Below are 24,618 nucleotides of genomic sequence, written 5' to 3' on the forward strand. Positions count from 1 at the left end.
GATTAAAGCTGGAACCAATTGTAAGCAATTCTATACCTACAATTTACGACGTTTTTTTAATATTTTATTGATACATAACCCCCTCCAATTTGGTACGGGTTCACCCCAATCGAGGATAGGGCTCGGCTGCGGTTTGCCAGACCGCAAGTGCATTTTGAGTCAACCGCAAAAGATGCCCTTTATCAAACGATTCGCTTGTAATGGCGGAAATGACAATCCTCCTCAGAAAATAGTTTGTCCTCCAAGTTCAAAGTTGTTCCGGTCACTTGGTACACAGGTGCAACAGGACTTGAGAGTTTGGTGCGGGGTGATGTTACCTTTAATATTGGGGTCAACGAAAGGGGGCGTGACGTCATGGGTAGTCATAATTTCTCAAAGGTCAATTTCGCAGTGAAAGTTATGATCGAGCAACATTAACACCTTTTCATTAATTTTTTTTTTTTTAAACACATACCTGTTTTTTTCTTCTTTTTGTCAGTGAGTATGGCCTCTCTGTGACTTCTGGATTAACTTTTAGCTTGCAAATTTCAACTGCTGTTCTCCATTGCGGAAATGAAAAAAAAAAAAACATGCATGCGCAAGGACTGTATTCTCTACTTCATTATCGGAGATTTTCAATGATGCGCTCCTTTCTCTTACTAAAATTCACTGCACCTTAAATTGATAAGTTGAAACTGTTCGGGACCAGTTAAATATACTTCCGGTTACATATATATAAGCTTAATTCTCGTTCCAACAATATTTTAAGTGACGGGCAAGCGTAATTTCTCATTCATTTTAGGTACATTTGTCGCAGGGATCGCTTATATGCAACACCGGTACCACCATAAATTCAGGTTCTAGATCTTGCAACCATGATTTAATAAAAAGAAGAAAAAAAAACGAAATGCAATGGGTGAGTCTTTAGATGTATAGATACAATGTCAAACCCCACATCAGTAAATCTAGAATCTCTCTATATAGATCTAGAATAGCAACGTAGTTTAATCTTCATGGTCTGTTTCACTTGTATGTTTATGCATATACACTATCGATAATTGTTTTTCACTTACTGTTAGCCTACGGGCCTGAATTTGTTTGTTAGATGTCAATATATAGTTATAGTGTATATCGTTTTACAATGCAGGTTGTGAGCGTTCTATCCAAATTTTGTGTCCGTCTCAAATATATTCCTGCATAGAAAACTTGTTTAGTCACATTCGTTGGACGTTTTTTTTTTTTGTTCAGTGAGGTTTTGCATTGACAGAGCCGAACATCTACAAGGATACATGACCACATTTTCCTTCCCTGAAGACAGATGAAATTTGTACGACATGTATATCCACGACTCCCAAACACTTCCAACTTGCCATGTCGTGAAACGGTCGTAAGCTTATCCTACGACGAGTAAATGCGACAGGGCACTGGCGTTTTGGAACGGCAAATTTCTATAGACATTTCACTGATAAATATTTGGACAAAAATGTTCCTACAATTCGGAACTACCTGCTAGGAGGGGGCAGACTTTTTTTCGAGCACAAGAGCTATCTACCATCCGAAAATCGTGACCATAGCATGTCTACAACACAAAATATCAAAACCGGAAGTTCCGCTACAGTACCTAATGGAAGCCGCTAGTTGGCCCAAAATCTACCCATTTCCAGTTTTCTTCACACCCTACCAACACACCAAGTATGCGACCAATCCATCCAGCTGTACATGTTATGGAGTTACCTTGTTCACAACAGACTGCCAACCAACAACAAACGCTGCCTAAACCCTCAATGTTTCATGGAGGTCATGGCTATGTTCTAGCCTGGCTACCAGCCTTGTTGGCTGAAGTCCACGCCCACTAATCTCTATACTAATACTGTTGCCAAAATGTTCCAGTAACACGACTGGCTTCCAGGCTTGATATGTCCTGGGTGAGGTCCCGAACATGTTTCGTCTGGGCCCTGTCTGCCAGCTGTGTCGGAGTTTCAAGACAAAGCCTTGTGCCTGGCACGTACAGACGACTTGTATACACGACCCTTAGCCGTTGCAACAACATCTCATGAGTCAACATTATAACTAACTCGATGGCTCAAATGATCTCCAAACAGATGTAGCAAGCAGTCGGGCTTGTTTTGAGTGTATCTGTAGGTGTCTTAAGTTTTAATGTGCTTTATCTGTAAAAACACAGAAAAACTACAAAACACAGCCGATTACGTTTTAAATAAGCTGTGTATGAATTTGCCCAACCTACAACATCGCCCCATATGAAGCTATCGTGGTGAAATTAAAAATGGCTATTAATATCTTCTCTCTAATATGACGTCTTGAAAGACAGTGTTCTCTTCAAAGTAAATTTAAACCAAGCACTAGTCTACGCCATGAGTTTGCCGCAAAGTTCAAGAAAAGACAAGAAACGTTGACCTTGGTTGTACTTGTCATGAACACAGTTGCAGAGATATCGATGGTCGCCTGGTATCCTCAAATACCTTCTTGTCAGTTATGAGGGCAAGTACCCTTAATTTTCATCATAGGGGAGCATAGATCCAACATAGAAACGCTGCTAGACGGGTCAAAATCTTCGCAATTTTCGGCGATCATTGAAGACTTCTTGGGAGTTTGCCAAGGCGTCTAGCTATAGCAGGGAAGAAGACTTAAAATAACTTTTGGAACAAAAGACAATATCACGTAACGTCTGGGCCTTTGTCTCTTCCCGGGTGGAACATTGTGTTTTACAACGTCACGCACTTCATTCGGTGTCAGAAATAGCCACGAGAAACCGTGCCAATGTTGCGGGGATTGTTCTAAAATATACACCGAAAAATAAAATTTGATTCCAATGCATTCTTAGAAGTTATAGGTCTCGCACGTGGATCTACTACGACCATAATGTGGCGTCACGTAGCGTAACGTTCAACGGATGATATTTGTCTCGAAGCCCAGAGGTCCTGGGTTCAATTCCCAATATGCTCAAACGCTGTGCCTTGGAAAAGGCACTTAAGAAGAATTGGCACCCAATATCAACTAAGCTGCCTGGGTTTGCCATGTATTGCATTGTCTGAAATTTCAACAGATTAAATTTCCTCAGGTGAAGATGAGCATAGCTTGGGTTAGGAACGTCCCTTGGATGATCTTGGATAGGACGATGAATGGAAGTCATGTGTTTGAAGCTACACTTATCGAAAAGGGAAGGTATTATTTCCAGTGTGAGTGGATCAAACCATTCTGGTTAAATGTGGTAGGGAATTTGCTCTGTGACCCGTTTCACCCATTGAGTCAGTTATTCGAGCTTACCTAAACCTGATGTTTCTGACCAAGGGAAAAGAGTTGCTGCTACAATGAGCATTAATTGCAGTGCCTAGAAGTGGGCTCTCAGCAAAAAAAAAAAATTAACTTCTAAGTACATTTTTCACCTCTCAGAAAGCCTAAATACAACAAGTAAACATCCATAAACACATGCACACAGCAGTTACAAAGACAGATATTTTATTGCTTGCACTGCTCATACAGGTACTACAAGAAATGGGTGGTCTATACAATACAAGATGGCACTTTTTTGTCACAATTTCCTTCGACCTCCCCTTAATACAATCAACATGGAATGTTCCATTAGATTAAGGTACATGTATGTGCTGCTACACTGTAAAAGTCAAGTGTATGTTTTTTTTTTTTGGCTATTTGTTACAAGTTTATCCAATGATTACAACGAAGTTTAATGTAATGCACTGTTTTGCAATGCAAGCTAAGTCCAATAGTCTGGTGTTGATATAGAAATTGATACAAAATAGACCACAATTCTGCTAAAAACCCACCAAGTTTTCATAATTCTGTTTCAGCCAAATGTTACTTTTACTTGTCAGTGGTTCATAATGGGGGATTCTGGTAACCAGCAAGACACCACAATTACTGGAAACCATACACAATAGGACCGTTAAGGGGTTTTCTGATACACCAATCTACTTCGTCTTGTTGAAATACTCCACTAATTCTTTGTTTTGCTCGTCTGACATCTATATATACACATTAACATGTAACTGTGAACAAAGTTGACCAATACTCTTTATCATAACTGTAGTGCCAGAAATGAAGAAACAAGTGAAGACAGTCAAGCATTTTGAATACTGTAAGCTAAGAGTAACTTGTGAAGATTTTTTTTCACATTTTGTCAATATATGTTGGTTAAAGCAGTAAGAAAACTTGTACTTTCTTGTAATTTCAGTGAACAGAGTTTCTTTTAAAGAGTATGAGTTAAAATGGGCCAGGGTTGTAGCCAGCACCCGTCCTTCAGTCCTTTGAGGGAATTTTGCAGCTGGGGACTGAAAAATTTTCCCCCCATTCCGTCCTCTGTGAGCAAAATTTAACCCTCAAAATGCAGGAAATAGCATTTCAGAGGATCTAGATTTCAAAATTTTCCTTGGGCACATGCCCTCGGACCCCCCTAGGAATGCTGCGCCAAAGCCATTCAAAATTGAGGGGACTGAAAATGATTTCTGGCTGGCTACAACCCTGAAATGGGCTGTTACAAAATCCGTTCTACTATACTGGGAAGTATTACATGTTACTAAGGAGTCTACGCTGTTCCGTTACTGCGCGGCCTGGGCCGTGGCTTCCAGTTCCGTCGCCGGAGTGTCGGGGTCTTCATCGTTGTAGATGTTTTCTGCCTGTAGAGTAAAACAAGCAAACAAAGCACATGAGAAATTGAAAAAAATAGGGCTAGTATGTAGTTATTATCTTTTTTCTTTAATCTTTAAAGCTGGCCAAAACTCTGGTGATACATTACAAAACAGTTGAACAAAGTAAACTGAAATGCATGAGGACACTTGTCTTTCAATGTCAAACTTTAATTTTGTGCATAATTAACTCATTTATCCTTCATTAAAGAGGACAAGCAGTGTTTTTACTTCAATAGAAAGCAGGCTGAATAAAAATTCTAACTGGAAGCTATGTGACTTCACTGCCCACCCAATGGATAGGTAGGGAAACAGAAAGCACAACATGTTTTTTTCCTAGGCCGAATGGACACAGAACCAAAGAAAGAGTAACAATAAAAAAAATCTGACCATTTGCCAGACTTGCATGATGTTGTCCTCGGAGACAGAGCAGATGACCCAGGGTTCATTGGGGTTCCAGGAGAAGTCAGAGATCTTCGCTGTGTGACCGCCGTGGATGAACTACACGTGGAAGCGGAAATAAACACAAGCAGGTCACAGCTAATGACAATGACAGACTAGAAGAAAAACATCACAGTCAAGATCATAAGACACACTCATCAAAAATAAATCCTAGTTCATTTAAGACTGTAGGATAGGCAACTTTTGTTTTACCCAAATTTGTTAGTTTACTTTGAATTCACTGTATTGCTTACCACTGTAAAGTATTGGAGATGTGAAAAAAAAGTTGATGAAGATCCAGAAAAAAAAATTGCATACATTTTGAACCCCCAGAAAATTTGTGGTCCATTTCCACTTTCCTATATTTTGTTTCATCATTGAAAAAACAGGAAAAGAAAACTGATATCTATCCAGTTTTAGGTCTCTGAAGAACTCATTTTCCAAGACAGACAGTACTATACACTATCATTGTACTGGGGAAATTCCCCTAGCTGTTAAGCAGATAAGCACAGTGAGCAGTGTCTTAACCCTTAAACTGCCAAACCCGGATATATCAGGCACACATATACATGTCCTGTGTGCCGTGCCCGGATATATCCAGGATAGCGTATTCCCTCGAAGTAGCAGCTTTGCACGCATGTAGCGCACGAACCCCGGAAGTTAGGGACTTCGGCCTTATTCGGGGGTTTCTCTTTGGAGGTCAGCGGTCAACCCTGGCACTGACAGCATTTTATAGGGCTGAAACTTTGACAGTTTAAGGGTTAACATCTCATCTTAAGGACTGGAACCCTTTCATTAGTGAGTGACAATAGAAGGGATTTGATCTCCATAAGTCTTAGACCCAGTGACAGGGTCACCAACCTCAGGGCTACACTATGTACTAGTTTATCTACTAACCAGCAGTTCTGGTGGTCCATCCTCAGCATCCTCCGCTGACTGCTCCTCACCAATTTTGCTGCGGAGAAAAATGTTCAGTTCTTGCTTTTAAAATCACTTGGCAATAAAGAAACAAAATTGTATAACATCCAACTTCTCTCAAAGCATGATAAAATGTTTAATATAATATCATGCCCACATGCCATTTCTATCATAATTACTTATGAATAATATTTTATATCATCACAGTACAGAGCTAGCATTTGATGGCAGAGCCACCATGTTAGTTGGTTGAACTTGGAGGAGTTGGACCCATCAATTTGTGATCAGATCTATAAATTTGGTAGCAGCAAGACCTATAAATTTTGTACTCAAATTTATACATTTTGTAGTCAGACCCCAAAATTTTGTAGTCAGACCTATACATTACCTAAATGATCTTACAATGGCAATCAAAACAAGTCTTTTCTTGCACGTGCATGATGTGACAATTCCATGGCCATAATTACAAGAACCAAATCAAATTCCAGGTTCAACCATCCAACATGGCTGACAGCATAGCCTCATGAGTTACAAACTCGACAAATCGACAAACTCTGCAACAGAAAATCCACATGTACTCTTCCTACCTCAGGTCCCACACGTTGAGTCGTCTGTCTGTCCCACTAGATGCCAGGATGGTTTCATTATGAGGAGACCATTGCACCTAAAAAGAGACAAAGTTAACATGAATAGACATATAACTCCTGAAAAAAGTATCACTTATCCTACTCAAAACACAGCCACACTGTAAGTGTTAATACAACATTATCATATGTGACATTTAAGAAAAGAAACTTAATGAATATGCCACTGACAAACAAGAAGGAACTTCTCACCTGGAAGATTTCGTCCTTGTGTGACTCAAAGGAGTGTAGCTTCAGCTTCAGGTTTCTCAGGTCCCACAGGGCTACAGTCTGGAAGTACAGACAAGTTGGTTGTCATTCTCAAAAACACACATGCACACACACACACACACAAAAAAACATCATAGACTTGTTAACTAGAACAATTTTTCACATGTATCTTGATACCATTGAATAAGAATAGTTAATCGTAATCATGTCAATGAAGTTTGAACCAAATCATCAGCTTCTGATGTGTGGTGAAAACTAATCTTGACCAGAAAAAGTACAAAAAGAATTAACACTTCATGTAGCTGAAATAAACTTTTCCAAAGGTACAATTATTGGTTTTGACACTGCATAAAGGCATATAAGTGTGTTTTATTGCATCTCTACATAAGAATTTCTAGCTTGTCCAACAGTAGTATAGGATCAATGATTGAGAGGCTAGTCTTAGAACAAAGGACCCAGACGTTGCAGATTTAATTCCTGACTAGCTGTTGTGTTCTTCAGAAAGTTCCTTTCTTTACATCCCTTTCCTTACTCCACCCGTACACGTACCTTGTCTGCCGATCCTGTGGCCAGTATGAACTCGCTGTATGGGTTGAAGGACAGGCAGTTCACCTGGAAATGTGTGGAAAGTTTTTGCACAGTCACAAAGGGTAATGTATAAAATGTGCACACAAGCTTTCTTGACAACTAAACTTAAGCTTTAGTTACTATTGAAAGGTAGTGAGTGGATACTCAGTGGATTTTTTTTACCGTTCCAAAGCTTATCCAGTTGCCTAAGTAGCTTTTATATTTTGTCTCTTTTTGCTGGCATGTCTAACCTTCATTGACATATAAAACACCTCCGTTCTTGAAATTTAAAGGGTATTTCTCTGGACTGAGGTATGTTGGTGGCATTGCTGTATTCTAAATTGAAAATGTGTTACCCTTGACTTAATATTGGGAATATCATGCAAAACTATAAGTACGACTGAAAACAACAACACCAAAACACACAAATTGTATCAATGAAATTCATTGACTGCTTTGTCAAATCACTTGGCCACAGCAACAATGCTAATGTCAACTTCAGTAAGAGCATTAACACACTTTCCAGGGATTGTACATTTGTAGAGTGTTAATAGTTCACAAATAGTCCTGTCATCTACCTCTGCAGTGTGTGCATCCACAGTGTGGCTGGGCTTACTGGTGTTGTTAGATCGAGTGTCCCAGCTGGAAAAAAAAACGAAAAGTATTGCATCATCACAGGCAACATTTTACCATAACCTTTCAAATACATTTTGCAGTCAGTACTTTTAACTTTGCCATCGGTGCAAAGGCACATGTTAGGAAAGTGTTTGCCTTGCTTTAGGTAGGTCATGAGTTCAATCCCTGACTGAGTCTTACCAAAGAGATTACGAGGGGCGTGCAATTAGTAATGGTCCTGACCCATTTCCCATAGCAGGAGATTAATGAAACTTGGCACAGTTATTAGTCTTTCTCTTCATAGGAATCACCCAGAGTTATGCATTTCTCCCATCGTTTGATGCAGCTCTGGACACCGATTTTGTAGGACACCCCAGGTTGGTCCTCCAACTGATGCCTCATCAATGGCACAAGAGGGACGACCAGGTCTGGGAGCTGCTTCCACATACTTCCAGCCACGTTTGAATTCAGGATGCCAGCGTTTTACTAGGTCACATGATGGGGCATCATCTCCATAAGTTTCATTTATTTCATAAAAGTCTTCTTTGGTGTGCGTCCTTTCAAATACAAAAACCGGATCACTGCGCGACACTCAACTGGTTCCATTTCACACCTGGTCCATTTCGCACCTGACTAAGTTCAAACATCAGTAAATCAGAAACCACAATTAGTTCAGAGCTGTCTTTTGCAACATAACCCATAGAGATATGAATTATTACACATACAAAATTTCATTTAGATCAGACAACTGGAAGTGGGTCAGGACCATTACTTATTGCACGCCCCTCGTACATACTGGTTTCTCTGCTTAGCACTCAATACTTGGGATAAGGTATAGTGGATAAACACACACTAATACCAGTTGACTAGCCCCCTGCTGTAGTGACTGCACAGAGTTGTGTGGCCCAAGAGCTACATGTATTAATATGGAGATGGATGCTGCCCAATGCACCACCTGGTGCGGGAAGGTTTTTAACATATTCTTGCTCCTGAAGTTAGTTGTAGGGGCAGTTAATCATTTTTTTCTAGATTTTGAGTTTGAATTCTCCTGTTGCACAAATATCTAGTCAGAGATAGCGGGCAGGATTGGTTAAATTGATACAAACGATCTATACTCACATCATCAATTTCTGGTCATCTGCCACTGAGCCGAACAGACTCTCATGCAGCAAGTGCCAGGACACATCCTGCAGAAGGAAGGGAGGTGTGGCATTAAAGATCACATCAACCTTGGCATATCTACAGTACAGTGTTCTTGCCAGGCCTTTTCAGCATAGGGGACCCCTATGCTGAGATTTGGGCCCCTATGCTGTGTTTCAACAGAAAAGGTGACATATTTTTTTTTTAACAAAGGTAAAAAATGTTGGCTTTATTTCACTCAATTTGGTCCTCAAAATGCAGGAAATGGTATTTCTGAGGAATATAACTTACAAGTTTTCAGGGGGTGATTCCTCTGACCCCTTACAAATGCTTATGCCTGCATCACGTACCACATGGCTTTGCTGTGCAAAGATGCCCCTACGCTATGAAAACATCCTGGTGAGAACACTGCAGTGTTCCTAGGGGGTTCAGGGGCACGCTCCCTCAGAAAATTTTGAAATCTTCACCCCCTGAAATGCTATTTCCTGCATTTTGAGGTGTAAATCTTGCTAGTAGGATAAGCTGTTCAATGGCATCTGTTCTGGTGAATAATTACAAAAGGGAGACAATTTCTTTACATATCGATTTTTGTCAGTTACAGAGGACGGAATGGGCAAAACTTTTGTCAAAGGACGGATGCTGGCTAGAACCGTGCTATGGCGTCACAATCATACATTGGATATGTGCACCACCTAGTGATTTACAGGAATACTGCAGAAGGTACTTCTCCCAAAGAAGGTTGAACAAATTGATCAGTTGATAAGCCTACCTCCACCACAGCAGTGTGACCAGTGAAGATAGTCTTGGCATCCAGAGATCGGTTCTCCTTGGGTGACTGGTTTATATCCCACATGCAGATGGTCTGGAACATAGCAGAAAACGACCATGTCATGTAACGGAACACACCAGAAAACAACAATAACACCAGACAGTACCATATCCATAATGGTAGTAAAATAGCTTGCCGGTCAAGTCTGCCAGCTCTAAAAGATATTTTTGGCAGCAATACAGCCAATATCCTCTCAAACACTTTTAGCAGGGCTCGAAATACGTTTTTCTGCATACCTGCACTGGTGCCGGTAACACTGAATATTATTTGCACCAGACAAATTTTACCTGCACCTCTCTGAATTTAGGAAGTATGGATCATACTAAAATTGTTGAGAAACCATTGCTATTTTTTCTTTTATACTTAATAGGTGGTAACAGTCAATGCAGCAAAAAACAATCCACATACACCTACATCATAGGACATGAATAAAACCCATTACATGGACCAGTGCAGGTTAGGTACAGGTAGACACCGGAAATACCTGCAAGTGGTATTTCGAGCCCTGTAGGAATCCACCAAAGTCCCCAAATGTAGCGTCACATTTACAAGGAATAAAGAGGCTAGATTTTCTTAAGTTCTTGAAATTTGACGACCAAAATATTTGGTCAAAAGTCCTTGACTGGTATACTTTAACCCTAGCAGAATAGAACATTATCTATGTGTTTTCTTTCACCACCATCAACATAACTTCTCCAGGAATGCTTTAAAATCATCTTATCAATACAATTCATTAGTAACTACGACACTAAAACTTACCCGCCTATCGTAAGTGCTGTTGGCATCCAAACAGCACGGCTTGTGGAAAAAAAAAGTAAGCAAGAATGGACCAAACGGATTATACTATAGGGGTGGGTAGGATGGGGTGTGCCACATTATGATCACAATATATCACATTTTTGCACAATTCAAAAAATCTCCTCAAACAACAGACCATATATCTTTAATATCAGTCTATATCAAATCCAAATTTGATATTTTCCATCTCTTTTGCATGTTTAAGAAGGGGTGATCAAAAATGTGACACCCCCATTTCGATCCCTTATAGTCCATTCCAAAGATGAGTAAAGCAGGGAGGTAAGGATGTGAAACTTACGTGGTCGTCGGAAGCGCTCAGAAGGTGTCCGGTCAGGTTGGGGTTCCACGACAGTCCGTACCTGCAGAGAACAACAAACGTGCAATAGAACTGATGCTTCACAAACAAACAAACAAACACAGGGATAGTAGTAGTATAGTACTAGTAGTATCCGGTAGATGTTGACACTTAATTGCTACTTACATATATCATGTATACTTTATTGAAAGGGAAAGAAGTGTTGTTTTTGTGTGTCTGTGTCTTCGTTGTATTCTACTACTATTTCTAGCCTACGTGAAAGGAGTGAAGTCTGCCATCTCTCTCAAACTTCAGAGGATTTATGGTAGTTTGCTTTCAACGTTAAAAGTGTGTCTAAAAGAGAAAAGGGAGTTACCAAGTATTACAGCTAGATGCTTGGATTTCTATAAATTTGAAAGAAAATACGGGCATTTTTCAGTAAAATGAGGAAAAAGTGAAACTCTTACCCTTCTTTCTGGTGTCCCTTCAGCCTAAGGTCTGGGCAGCATTCTCCACTGGGATCTGTAGACAACAATGCCATTGTTTTACAGGGCTCGAAATACTCTTTTCTGCATATTTGCACTGGTGCAGGTAACATTGCAAATTACCTGCACCAGACAAGTTTTACCTGCACCGCTCTGAATGTGGGAAATATGGATCATACTTAATTGCTGAGGAATCATTGCTATTGTTTCTTTTATACATAATAGGTGGTAACATTTAATGCAGCTAATAGCAATCCACATACACCTGCATCATAAGACATCTATGTATAAAACCCAGTACATGGACCAGTGCAGGTTAGGTGCAAGTAGACATCAGAAATACCTGCACAGCTCCAATGTTACCTGCACAAACCTGCATATGGAGGTGGTATTTCGAGACCTGTTTTATTAAGGGGCTTACTTTTGTGAGTGCACAACATAAAATGACAGCAAAAACCTAACCCCAATTTGGGGTTGTATGTGTGAATACATATGCTCCCATTGAAAATGATCTCAAACAAGTTTAGGTCAATGAAGAGCTATTCTTCCACTGATTATGACAGAGAAGACTATGTACAGTAATTACAGGTTCAATGTACCAGGGAAAGTCTCCTAGCTCTTTCCATCAACAAGCACTATGAACAGTGGACTAAGGCTTAACATGCAGTCATATGGCTCAGATACACCCATTCATAGCCTCAATTCCTTTTCCACCCACATATACTACTTTGAGCCTAGAGGTACAGTACCGACTACGTTTATGGTCCGGTCCCCCGCGATTTAATCTCGATTAAAAGTCGTGCAAATCGCGATTAAAAGTCGTGCAAGTCGCGATTTGATCGCGATTGAATCGCGTGCGCTAATGAGCTGTAGCTATCTAATTAAAAATCTCGTGTCGTCTGTAAACGCGTTTACTCCCGGCACCCCGCCGACTCAAAACAAAAGGCTTTGTTCCGACTGCCCCGCCCCTTGGTCGGGCATTTCGCCGACGAAATATTTTGTTCGTTAATGAGCAGTGTTTACTTTTGAAAATTTGCATGATACTTGTAAGTCGTCATTTTCACGTATTTGTTGATAATTGGTGAATAATACAGGGGCTTGACAGCGCCGCGGGTGTCGGCAATATTGTCCGAAGACCGCTGACGCATTTCAGCTAAGATCGTAAAAGAAGCACAGTCACCAAATTAATATATACATGTATCGGCATTCTCTCCTGGTACCGATTGCTCAGACTAAGTTAAGTTTCTATACTATATCTTGATTAGTAACTTTTTGTTTAGCTGGTGTTGTGTTGTTGCTTTTTTATTTATCACGAAATGTGCATTTCTCGATAAATTTGAACAGGCGTGTACACGTTACTGCTGTCATCCAACACCGTCCAGGGTACGGAATTGCAAAACATCGGAGGAAAATTGCCAACAGCGATCATGTTCACAACGCTGGGTATGAAAATTGTGATAAGAAAACTGTCTCCCGATAGATATTTTCGGATATAAAATAAATGTCAGTGATGAATTCAAAAAGCAACACGAACTACGCAAAAGAAAGTCGTCTTCTCGGCTAGGCTTTTTCGTAAGCTTGTAAGGGGCAGCCGATGATGTCAACCGTCGAAACAAGCGGGTTGTCAGCGAATATAGTCTCCTACTTACATTTTGGGGCGGGTTACCTCCGTATAATTTTAGTGGAAGGCCAGCAAAAAGCTATACAAGTTCGATTCGCCACATTTCCCCATAAAATACGGCGTTACATTCCACCGAAAATTATGTGTATAAGCTGTACTGTACGTCACAGCAGAGAGTTGGGAAGACCTAGACGTGCGTGGGAAATGCAACTGGACGTGCGGTTACCATGGCGACAGCTCCGGCGGTAGCCCTCTGAAGTAGCGCCTGCCTGATTATGCGGTAAATCCAATCAACTTCCTTCCAATCACAGCCAGCAGCGGCGCTTACAAAGTTGTAACATCAAGAAGAAGCGCAGAACTAACGCACTGTTGTGTTTTTTTAATCATTTATCACAAAATGTGCTCGGCCAGCGTCGTCCACAAGGTATAGATAATTTTGCAAAACATCGGAGGGACTTTTCCGACATCGATCATTCTCACATCGCCGAGTAAGAATTCTGTGATAAGAAAACAGTCTGCCGATAATTATTTCCTGATGTAAAATATAAAAACAAACTCGAAGAAGGTGGTATTTTCTAAGGCATACTACAAAAGTCGTAACGGCAACCAAGGAACTGTCAGCCGTCAAACCAAGCGGGTTGCCAGCAAAAATTGTCTCCTATTTACATTCTTAGGCGTCCAATTGTCGTGGAAGGTATACGATAAAATAATACAAGTTCGAATCACTTGGACCCACAAAGGACTGACAGCATAAACACGATCGTAATCTAATATAAACGGAATTGAGGGTTGAAGACTATATAGAGACATGAATGGACTACTGGTATTTATACGCATAAATTGACCGTTTTGCATGTATATAAATATAAATAAAGGATATTGTGTTTGGTCATAACTTAATATTTCTAGGAACGTTGATACTCCTTGCGTGGTTCGACATCGGCAGCTAATTTTCTAGGCTAGGAAAGTAGGATTCAGGTTTCCATCCGCCTGCTGATCGTCATGGTTGCAACTCGACAAACAAGACTTACCTGTTCCTGACGGAGCTCTTGGGTCGCCATCGTACGAACCTGGTCGTCGAGCAGTTGACCGACGCAACCATACTCCAGGGCATACATTCTACTTTATGTGTTTTTTAAATATTTTTGTTAAGCGTTTTTGTCTGCGTATCTGTTCAAACAAAGATGTACCTGTTCTAACAATGTTGTGTTGGGGTAACTAACATAACTTCTACTATGTAGTTAGATATCGGTAGCTAATTTTCTAGGCTAGGAAAGTAGGATTCGGATTTCTATCCGCCGGTTTCCTGGACACACTGCTGATCGTCATGGTTGCAACTCGACCAACAAGACCTACCTGTTATGATCCTGACCGCCTCGGACGTTCCTGGTCGTCGGGCAGTTGACCCACGCAACCATATTCCAGGGGCATACGTTCAACCTTGGCCTTGCAGCGATCCTCGATTGTGACGTCTTGGTTCGACACAGACAATTGTTATTTTGCCGAAACTTTCATCATCAGTTATTGGTTTTCTTGTTGAGAATGTGATCAAGTTTTGCTAACCTGTCATTGATTCAGTTAAAAGTTGTGCTAGCGTTACTAACATTACTTATACTTCTAGTATTTAACATTTCTAAAATGAACATGTTTTTTATTCAGTTTATCTACAACTGTTCAACAAGGTTCACTCTTTTACTAAAAGGGCCTATACGTTTACGGCTGTTTTTCAGCAACATATAAATATATAAATTTAGCTGGTCGGGATACTACGAAGAGTGACCAATGAAATAGATACACACGATATATCATTGCCTTTAGAACATGAAAAGGTAAGTTTACTACCGATGTTATCGATCATCATTCGGCAGCTTCTACACCAGTCGGATCACCATCTTCTGTTCCAAATGTTGGAAAAACGGTAGGTTGTCCGTGAATATAAATATGTCCGTGCATTAAGAAATTTTATACACTTTAACATTTGATAACATTCTTAATTCATTGGTCGTGGCTCCTTTGATATGAACCAGTTGGGAAATAAATTATAGAATTCGGAATACAGAATTTATAGATTATCCACCCCATGCGACATTGCCACGAACAAAGTTCAAATATGACGTACGCTACCGCTGCGTGTGCAGTCTACCAAGGACGATAGAACGTCCTTGAGTCTACGAAATATTTTAATTAGTCTGTTCTAGAAATTGTCAACAATACAAATGAAACAAAGTTATATAAATCAAGGAGGTTGATAAAACCTCATTGGATAAACCAAGAAAAAATAACCACATGTTTAACGCGGGGCTAGATCGGAGTAGAAAATACACGCAGAATATTGCAACAGTCATCGTGGCCTTCTTCTGTGGGAACATACTTTCAAAGAAGCCGGTCCTTGCCGTGCACGTGTCAATCAAATTCAGCAGCACGTGAGACCGGACCAGACCAAATTCTGGAGGTTTAATTTTTTCTACAAGTTTACCAGCATCTTAACAGTTACGTCAATCGTGTACTTACACACACAAAACAAAACATCTGTTGATTTTATCACAACGATATAACTTTCATATTTGCGCTCAAATAACACAATCTTCGACAACCTGTCCCACGTTCTGGACCCCACACAAACCGTATACACGTCTAAATGTCATATGATATCCTTGTCGTCGCGCCGTGGCAAACTTTGTAGGAAGGATGGAATATTTATAAACAGGTCACGTTCCACCGGCGGGGCGGCGCTTGACGTTCGGATGTAGATATCTGCCAGTCGAAGCTCGTTTTATACTTGGTAGTGAGACCTCCAGGAGTTTTTACGACTACACTGGTCTCACTGGAAATTCCTTGTGGGTCATTCTGAAACTGAAAATGTACTTACCTATCAGTTCGGAACATGATTAACTAACGTGTCTTCACTTTAATCGGTAGATAAGAAATGCAAACACAGACTATTGTTGCTATTTCCAGTGGCAAGTATCGTGTAGTGTTGACGAATTTGATATCGCTACACCAGCGTACAAATAATGCAACAACAGAAATAGGACACAAATAATTCAACATAGAGTTGGTAGGTTTTCTTCGGGTAGTCCTGACACTGGCCGCGGTAGCGGGCCGTCCTCGTCACGCATGGTCAGACAGAAGCAGAATTTACTCCATGTTTTCTGATTTAGAAAAACACATCTTGGGAAAAAAACATTTATTTGATGTTTTCTTGTCATGTACGTATCAGATTCAAACTTGCACTACGCAGTCGGTTCCTCAAAACTGTAGCAAATCTTCCGAGAAAGAACGTTGTACGTTAGGTAGCGGCGCGGGTGCGAGGTCGCACCATACATTTTGTATCTTCCAAAGGATTTGTTCCGGTGCGTGACCCTGGCGCTAGCCACGGCAGCGCCGAAAGATCGGGGTCCAGTAAAAGTAGTAAAAGCATACTTTGCCATATTCTGCAAAAGAAAAACACACCTTTGTGGACATTTATTTGTTATTCTTTAATTTTCACGTATCAGATTTAAACATGTGCGGAACAGTCGGTTCCTCAAAATTGTAGCAAATCTTCTAGAAATATCGTGGTTGGGAGCGGCGCGGGTGCGTTCTAGAGACTGCGAGGTTATGCGTTAGTTCACAAACAAATTGGGCGTGATACGTTCTCCGCCCTCCGCGCGGGGGTCTGCATATGAAAAGAAGCCGATTTCTGCCAAACCCCGAACTTTCGACGGCACGGGCGTGTCTAGAAAATGTTTATGAAAAGAAGAGGCGTGTCTGGAATCTATTCATTGATCGTCTAAACGCGGTTAGACGTGATTTCATGCATATCAGACGCGGGTACACGCATATCTAATCGCGTTTTAACCGAGAATTGCACGAGTTTTAATCGCGATTTAAACGAGATGTAATCGCGACTTGCACGACTTTTGCACGCGATTTAATCGCGTTCAGACCGGAGTATAAACGTAAGCGGTACTGTAAATTGCTGTAGGAATTTGTTAATAAGAGATAGTGAGAACAGTGGGATAGTTCACCTAGGATACTGTTGTGCAGAGAGACCACCTGTGCTAGTGAGGTGTTGTTGACGAGGTTATTACTGTTTGGGGACATCAGAGAGGGAGCCACCAACCAGCCACAGGAGAGGCCATTCTTTGTGATTAGGGCAGACAGCAGTGCATGCTGGGAAGCCTGATTGATGACCATGTTTTTGTTTTGATGGAAATCCAGGGCTCTGCTGATGGTGCCTACATGGATGCTGGAACCATTGCAGTGCAAGTGGAACACTTTTGCATAAGAGGAATCGTGTTACTTGTACTGATGGGTCTTCAGTTTGGTTACAAGAAGACTAGCATGCAGTACTTATAGATGAATGAAAAATAGGTAACATCTGTAGTCATTGAGTATTGATCATCAATAACCCAGCTGCAGGCTGATGTGTGCCATATGTCACCAGGTTTGTGTCACAAACACCGGGAGGGGCTCAAACAACTTCAAACCAGCAAAGCAAGAAACAAATTGCAAACTAAAAATAGCTATGGGGTATTCTCAGAAGTTGTTTTGTTATCTTTATCAGATAAGTCATCTTGTTAAAGATTTCCCCTGAATGATTTGCAATATCATCTAAATTGAAAGCATTTGAGAGCAGATCAGCTTTTTTCTAAATTTGACTTGTAAATGTTTCTAGATGAGGACTGTTTGTTCAGTATGGGTTTCCACTGCAGTATTTAAGAGTGGGGCACTAGGTCGAGAGAAAAGGTCCCAGTGTACTGTAGACACTGCAAGGGAATACTAGGGGGTATCAGAGGGTTGAGGAGGTTAACAGAGTGAAGCAGGTGTCCCTGAACTACTGTTACTCTACTCCCTTTATAGGTCAGCACTACACTTACATTTACATACAACATAGGGCAGTGTCATCTAGACTGTTTAGAGAAGAGGGCATAGATATGAAGGAAAATCCATTTTTGCATTTTAGTATCTTCAATATGTTGGTTGATCACAAAATTATTACTTTTTCTCTAGGTTGCACATCTATTTTATTTAGATTTACATGGGTCACTTATAAATCAACTATATTTTAGAGTGATTAAATAAATATTACACATATTATGACTTTCGTAGTCATTTTTTCAGTTGCAGAAGCAAGAGCATTTATATTGTGAGACTTCCAATATACATAATTCAGCATAGTGTTGGAGGTCAAGTCTGCCATCTCTGATTGCTTGTATCTCAGAGATCAGATATGCTAGTCTTTTTTATTAGTGTTGATGAAAATATAGAGCAGCCAGTACAAGTTTACCCCCAATTTTATGCAAAAAGACATACTCTCATACTGTCGACCAGAAGCTTATTTCAAAAAGCTGTTTTTTCTTTATAAGAATAGTTACTTCTATAAAATTTAAATAGCAGGCGGTCATATTGCATTCATTGATTACCCACTCCACTAGTCAGATGTGTCCAGTCATAACGCAAGGAAGGAAAATATTTGGGGAAGCAACACCAAGGAAGTGGCATGTCGATAAGAACTATTAATAGCAGTATTTTGGTGTATGAAAAGGTCCCCGTGTTATGGGTAACCATAAGCAGGGTGGTTAATTTTAGCAGCTGGGTGCTTGAGAGAGGGGCTGCCATCCACAGTCAAGTATTTGTTTTGAGTGGATAGTGCTAACAGTATTTAAACCAAATCAAAATCCTTTTTTTAGATTTTGTATTTTTGGCATATTCCTTTTCAGGTGTCCTTATACTACCTTCATATTTGATCCAGATGTGTCTCATCTAAAAATAGGGTTACCTTTTGGCATATTGTACAAGACCAAGTGAAGAGATGTTTATCTTTGACCGTAACTTTTATTGAAAGCAAGTTGGACACCATTTTCATGAGATCATTTATGATCCATGAACCATGATCCTTCTGTCTTGTCCACTCAATTTGTCACACCTGTATTTTACACACACAAACACACACACACACACACATACACACACACACACACAAAGTTGAAACACACACACACTTGCACGCACACACACACACACACACACACACTGCGTTAATTAGTGAGAAATTGATACTGTAGTGTAGAAAACATTTTACTTTGTGTGATGGTGTAACTATAAGAAACAATGATACTGTACTTGGATGATTTGGATACTATGGATATTGGTTAATTGAAGTATATTTAGCCTTGTCTGCGTCACCTTTCTCACCTGGTTCATGTTTTCTCAGATTCCTGAATTGGAGCTGTCTGTTTCCTCACCTGCTTCTTATTTTTCTTAGATTCTCGACTTAGAGCTGCCCAATATGTGTTACCCAGGATAGAAGCTGTCAAGGACCACAGACAATTTTTATGACCAATTCAGAAAAAAACATAGCAAGTGGGCAATTAGATGGCAAGGGTCATCTCAGATCACTATGGATGAAGTATGTGTTCTGGCATGCCACACTCTAACTCCAGAGATCTGCTTGTAGGCTGGTCAAAGAGACCCATTTCTAGGAAGGCTGGGAGGATTTCAGCTGGGAGGAAAGACAAAATTTCTGTCCCATTTATCAGGCATTTCTCACATAGTTTTGGCCAAGTCTTAATTGTTCCAGATCAGTCTGAGCCATACAATAGCAAAACTCCAGGACATAATGTAATGCTTTTGATTCAATGCATGAGATGGATTTGGGCCAATATTATGCTCAAAACTCCCTAGTGGACATGCTACAAAAAGTATATATATTCATATGTATATATAGTCTGAATTTTGAAAAGAAAAGTAGCTGATGAGTAGGTCAAGTATATCCAGCTGTAATAATCAAATTGCTGGTTATTTTGATGTACAGGTGGGAATTGTAAAAATAGAAATGTTGAACTTGAAATAGAATGCACGGCTGTGAGAGGTGTAGTCTTTTTGTTTCTTTCTACTAATCTAGCCATGTCATTGTTTTGAGCCAGTGTACAATTGTTTATGTAACACCTTGCTCAGACAGGTGTTTGTTCAGGTTGTACTATGAAAGGAGGTGACCCTTGGTCGATTGTCACCTGTGAGTCACGTGAAAGTACAGGTACCTAGGCTGTTTACAAGGTTACTGGCAAAATATGGTACATGTTGTGTCAGTTTTACTCTAACAGCTGGTACCTTTGTCTGCCTCCTTATACTCACTACAAACTGCACCTGTACAACAAAAATAGTCCCACATCCTGCTGTGGTGTTTGTAGTATAACAGGTTGTCGGGGGTGTTGCGAGGTTAGTTTGATTACGCAAGCGCAGCACCAAGGCCACACGGGTCCTGCAACTGATAAGAAAAAGTAGTCGATGAACTCTTGTTGGCTTTAGGCTAGCATGGTGCAGTCCACGTGTGATGCAGGCAGCCGGTGTTGCCATGTGGGTTTGGTGACCCAGAACCTGTTCTTACTGGTTTAACAGTTGTCATAGAGTGGACTCTACAAATCTTAACAACCTTTCTTCTTATAGTATTTTGATTGTTGCTTCAAGAATGATTTTGTTTGATTTTGTCCAGCACAACTTCAATCCAACATTACAACATAAAATGAGAAAAAAATTGCTCCAGATTTGTTCCCATGTAATCACAAACATAGCCTATTTTTAGTGTAATTTGCTGAAACAAAATATGTATGAAGCAGGAAAAATCTAATTACAAGTGTTCTTAATTTAGCCCAATAATTTGCCATGGCAGATCTCATTGAGAAGGGTCATCAAAGAAACATTGGCATACAGTTTCATTTCATAGGGAATGTCAACATAACACAAAGGAAGTGGTAATTGAAAGGTTTTAGTTTCACACAAAAATGTTTTTAAGGTTTAAATGATTTTTAGTAAATTTGTATATTCAAATTTGTCAATTTCCAATGGAATGGTTTTTGCACCAAATTTCTAGGAATTAGATGACAAATGGAAAAACATTCTCTCATTTTTTCGCCTGAATAATTTTAATGTCATGATGTAGGACTTGATATTTCTATCCAAATGTGGAAGCGTTTCACTCGAGTCTGTTACCTACAGCCAAGTTGCTGTGGATTCATTGGCATGCAGATCATATCGAGTTATAGAATATGTATGGATTGAGAGGCTCAACCCTATATTGAGAAGCTCTAAGCCACTACTAGCACAAGAGGTGATATTACTGGGCCAGAGATATGGGATACACCTAGGTCTGATGGGATGTTGATATGGGGATATTTATAGGTCTGACCCAGTGAGAATTACTATCAATTTGGCCGAGGTATCAGAAGTATGTGGTGATTTCATCCACATCAATGTCTTGTTTGTTGTGTTCACAGTGTACAAATTGATTTGGCTCGTAGTTAGCCAGTTTAACATGAACTCTCTCTGAACCTTCCTTCATATAGGTCAAAATTCCTGGCCTAATTTTTTTGGATGCGACCACTTAGTAGCAACAGAGAAAGGACATTTATATATAAGTACACCAATTGTAGAACTAGTGACAGAAATAGAGCAGTTTGTGAACTACATAGGATATTACTTGGTCTCAAGGATAAGATGAATTAATCTAATGAATGGATAGATAAATAAATTCATAGTCAATCATACTGATTATTTCATTCAGTTTATGCCAAAAAAAAAGTTATGCAATTAGATGCACTTGCGTACTGTACACTGGGCAGTTTACTTGCCTGAAAGAAATGTGTAGGAAATTTGAGATTCTTTCGTCTAATTATGAAGAAGGGCACATTTTATCACCATGTAACTTGTTAGTTTTTACTGGTTCTCTGACCTTGATAAACCTCCTCCCTTCTATACAGGTAGGTTATGCAAGGTTGTTGTCTAAGGGGGGGTCAATGCACTGGAAGTCATATGCCGCAAGGCACAGAGTCTTGTTCAATTGTCTGGAGTTGTTATGTCGTTACTGAAAGGTTGAGGTGCCCCACCTTGTGCCAGTCATCCATGAAATATCCCATAAAGTTGTTGTTGTCGAGGCAGGTGTGTGAAAGGTGCTCCCACCCATTTATTCCGACATGTGGGAGGTCGTTGTGTGCTCAGTGGTGTAAGGTATTTGAGATAGACCAAACAAGACAGTTGTGAGAATTGCATTGACACCTTTGATATAATTTTTATGGTTTCTATCCCTGTCTGGTGTAAGATTTTCCATTTTCTAAGGCCACACCAATTTAATTTCTTGGTTCACGGATTTTTTCATAAAAAATATGGAGCGAGAGGGCGAAATAAAAATAAAAATGAAAATTGTAAAATGGTTGGGGTAAAGGTAACGGCCAATCCAAAACATAAAGAAAAAAAGTTTTCAGCATGAAAAAAGTACAAAAACAGTATTTTTGTACAGTAACAGCACCTGTACCCACACTTTAAGGAGCTTATAATATAAAGGTCAATTTGCTACACCAGAAAGTTGGTGAATGGTTTCATTAATGGTGAAAATTTGCTGAGTAATAATTTTTATTTTTATTTTTTTTTCCAAAAAATAGGAGCGAGCGAATCCGTGAACCAAGAAATTAAATTGGTGTGGCCTAAAGACAGCGAAAAATGCAGACTGGTAGGCACTTATGGAGTTATGGTCCTCCTCTTGAATGCTGTATAAACAACTGTACAGTTGAACATGGTAATCAGCAGGAAAATACAATGTTGTGATGCTTACAAAATGGCAGAGGTGTCACAATGCAGTGTGCTCCTTTCAGGTCAGCAGCTTGTTTTTGCTCAAGGAGAGCGACCACATTCCTAACATGCCACAGGCCAGGGAAGAAGGATGTCTCTCCCTTGTTTAGGCCCTGCAGTGCGTGATACTGTCATGGATTCTAACAATACCCATCACTTTGATTGGCATTGTTTGCCAGTATTCCACATACCTTCGTTCTGGAGTCATTGTTTTTGAGAGATAGATACAAGCATTTTTTTTTCTTCTTCAAATAAACTTGTTGGAAGAAGATAAACATTTTAATTGTATTTCACATAAAACAGTAAGGAGAATTGCCTGGAAAGGTAAAAACATTTGTGGTGCATTCAGCTTCATCTTCATCATGATCAAGGCTATTATCAACTTTCATCGGTACGACTACAGACTAGTCTTACCTCCTAGTCGTAACTATTCCTTGAGAACCTCCGTCCCAGACAGGAATTAGGCCCTGCCAGGGATATCCTTTGAAATGTGATGCAGAAGGTCGTAATGGGGCAGAGGAGAGGCAAATATTTGGTGGGGAATGTCTCTCCCATCATGACTTTGAGCCAAGGTGGATGGAAGGGTCAGTGCAAGACTTCTTACCAGGATTTGACTTCAATGTGTCAGGTTGATACTGTTGCAGCTCCGTCAGACAACTGATCAAAAGCATCCTGCAGTTTTCATGCGCAAGACAGGGGGTGCTCATGCAAGGGTGTTCTCAGAAGTGATATTGTAAGCTGTTTTTCCTGTTGCATGATGAGAGACATGCAGGGGGATGAGGGAAATGGGCCCACGTGTGCGTCATTGGATATTATTCCTATTCTGTATTGTTGTTGTTGAAAAACCAAACCAGGTTCTTTGGCTTGTTGTCAAAACATTGAACTTACATCAGAAAGTGATAGGAGAATCCCCTTGTACTGTCAGTTTGTCTATCACAAATGTCAAGTTAGAAAAACAATCCATGAATACCTGGATGAAGGTGAAGGGTATACATCCAGGTAATCAGAACCCAGGGTAAACGTTACTCAACCAGCTGGCAAAAATTTGGAAACTGTCCTTGGCTGGACGAAAGACAGGAACTGCCTGACCGATTTCAAATTTTGTCCAGTTGCTTTAGGAACCATTACCTTACAGTCCATGAGCATTATCTAGGCAAGGCTATACCAAGCTCAAGATGAAAACTATTAGATTTGTGAGCTGTTGGCATAATGAATATGCACATATCATGTCAGGCACAAGGACAATAATACTTAATAGTCTTTGAATATTTGTCATAACCTTCACAAGATATGTCTAGAAAATTACTCTTCTTACAGCTATGAGTGATGTGCCCTCTTTGGTCTTAAGATTTGTGATTTACAGGATTGTTGAAAATGCACTTGAGTTACAGTCATAAGGAAACCTCCAATACTGTAGAGCCGCCACAAGTCACAGTCAGGGTTGTTTTTCTTTTCTCGCCACAAAAGCATTGATTTTTCCAGCTTGTTAAGGATCCTTTCCCATCAAGGAGCTGGGTTTGACGTCATGGGAACTAGGAGAGGGTGCAAAGTTTTGTAAAGCCTTGTTATTCTCATTCATGGATAAGCAGGAGGCAGTTTTTGTATAGTAAAGGTTGGCAGCTGGCCATGACTGATGACAAAGACTCTTGGAAGAGATGCTGTAAACAGAGAGCAAGTAGAACAGCAAGATGTCTTACACTTAGGCCAAGATGTGCTGATGCTTCCTTTTTACTGCCAGAACTCGTACAAGACTTGATTCTGATGTCAAATGCAAAGGGATACTAAACAAAGAGATGTGCACATACATCT

At 40.1% G+C, this 24,618-nt stretch overlaps 1 protein-coding gene across 2 annotated transcripts; it reads right to left on the reverse strand.

Moving 5' to 3' along the window:
• Positions 1–3,439: 3,439 nt before the first annotated feature.
• On the reverse strand, positions 3,440–11,645 carry LOC118422757 (histone-binding protein RBBP7). 2 transcript variants are annotated; one of them, XR_004831955.1, is made up of 12 exons: positions 11,565–11,645; positions 11,101–11,161; positions 9,945–10,037; positions 9,155–9,222; positions 7,999–8,062; positions 7,403–7,465; positions 6,836–6,913; positions 6,587–6,663; positions 5,979–6,036; positions 5,031–5,141; positions 4,494–4,631; positions 3,440–4,241 (listed from the first exon to the last, which is right to left on the reverse strand). XR_004831955.1 is itself a non-coding variant. In XM_035830505.1 (11 exons), the coding sequence occupies exons 1-11, from the start codon at positions 11,636–11,638 to the stop codon at positions 4,554–4,556; spliced, it is 825 nt and encodes a 274-aa protein (XP_035686398.1). In that variant the 5' UTR covers positions 11,639–11,645; the 3' UTR covers positions 3,440–4,553. The 2 variants fall into 2 exon arrangements, 1 of the variants encoding a protein (XP_035686398.1); XM_035830505.1 differs by having other exon boundaries at positions 3,440–4,631.
• Between the last annotated feature and the right edge of the window lie 12,973 nt (positions 11,646–24,618).

Source organism: Branchiostoma floridae, chromosome 9 (assembly GCF_000003815.2).
Source record: "Branchiostoma floridae strain S238N-H82 chromosome 9, Bfl_VNyyK, whole genome shotgun sequence".
Lineage (NCBI taxonomy): Eukaryota > Metazoa > Chordata > Leptocardii > Amphioxiformes > Branchiostomatidae > Branchiostoma > Branchiostoma floridae.

What these genes read in the sequence shown, in the direction of transcription:
- LOC118422757 (XM_035830505.1), bottom strand. Translation starts at nt 11,638, where the DNA reads ATGGCATTGTTGTCTACAGATCCCAGTGGAGAATGCTGCCCAGACCTT. An exon ending in TGAGCGCTTCCGACGACCAC is followed by an intron (nt 10,038 to 11,100) that starts GTAAGTTTCACA and finishes GCTATGTTCCAG; the next exon opens with ACCATCTGCATGTGGGATAT. An exon ending in CCACAGGATCGGCAGACAAG is followed by an intron (nt 6,914 to 7,402) that starts GTACGTGTACGG and finishes CTGTACTTCCAG; the next exon opens with ACTGTAGCCCTGTGGGACCT.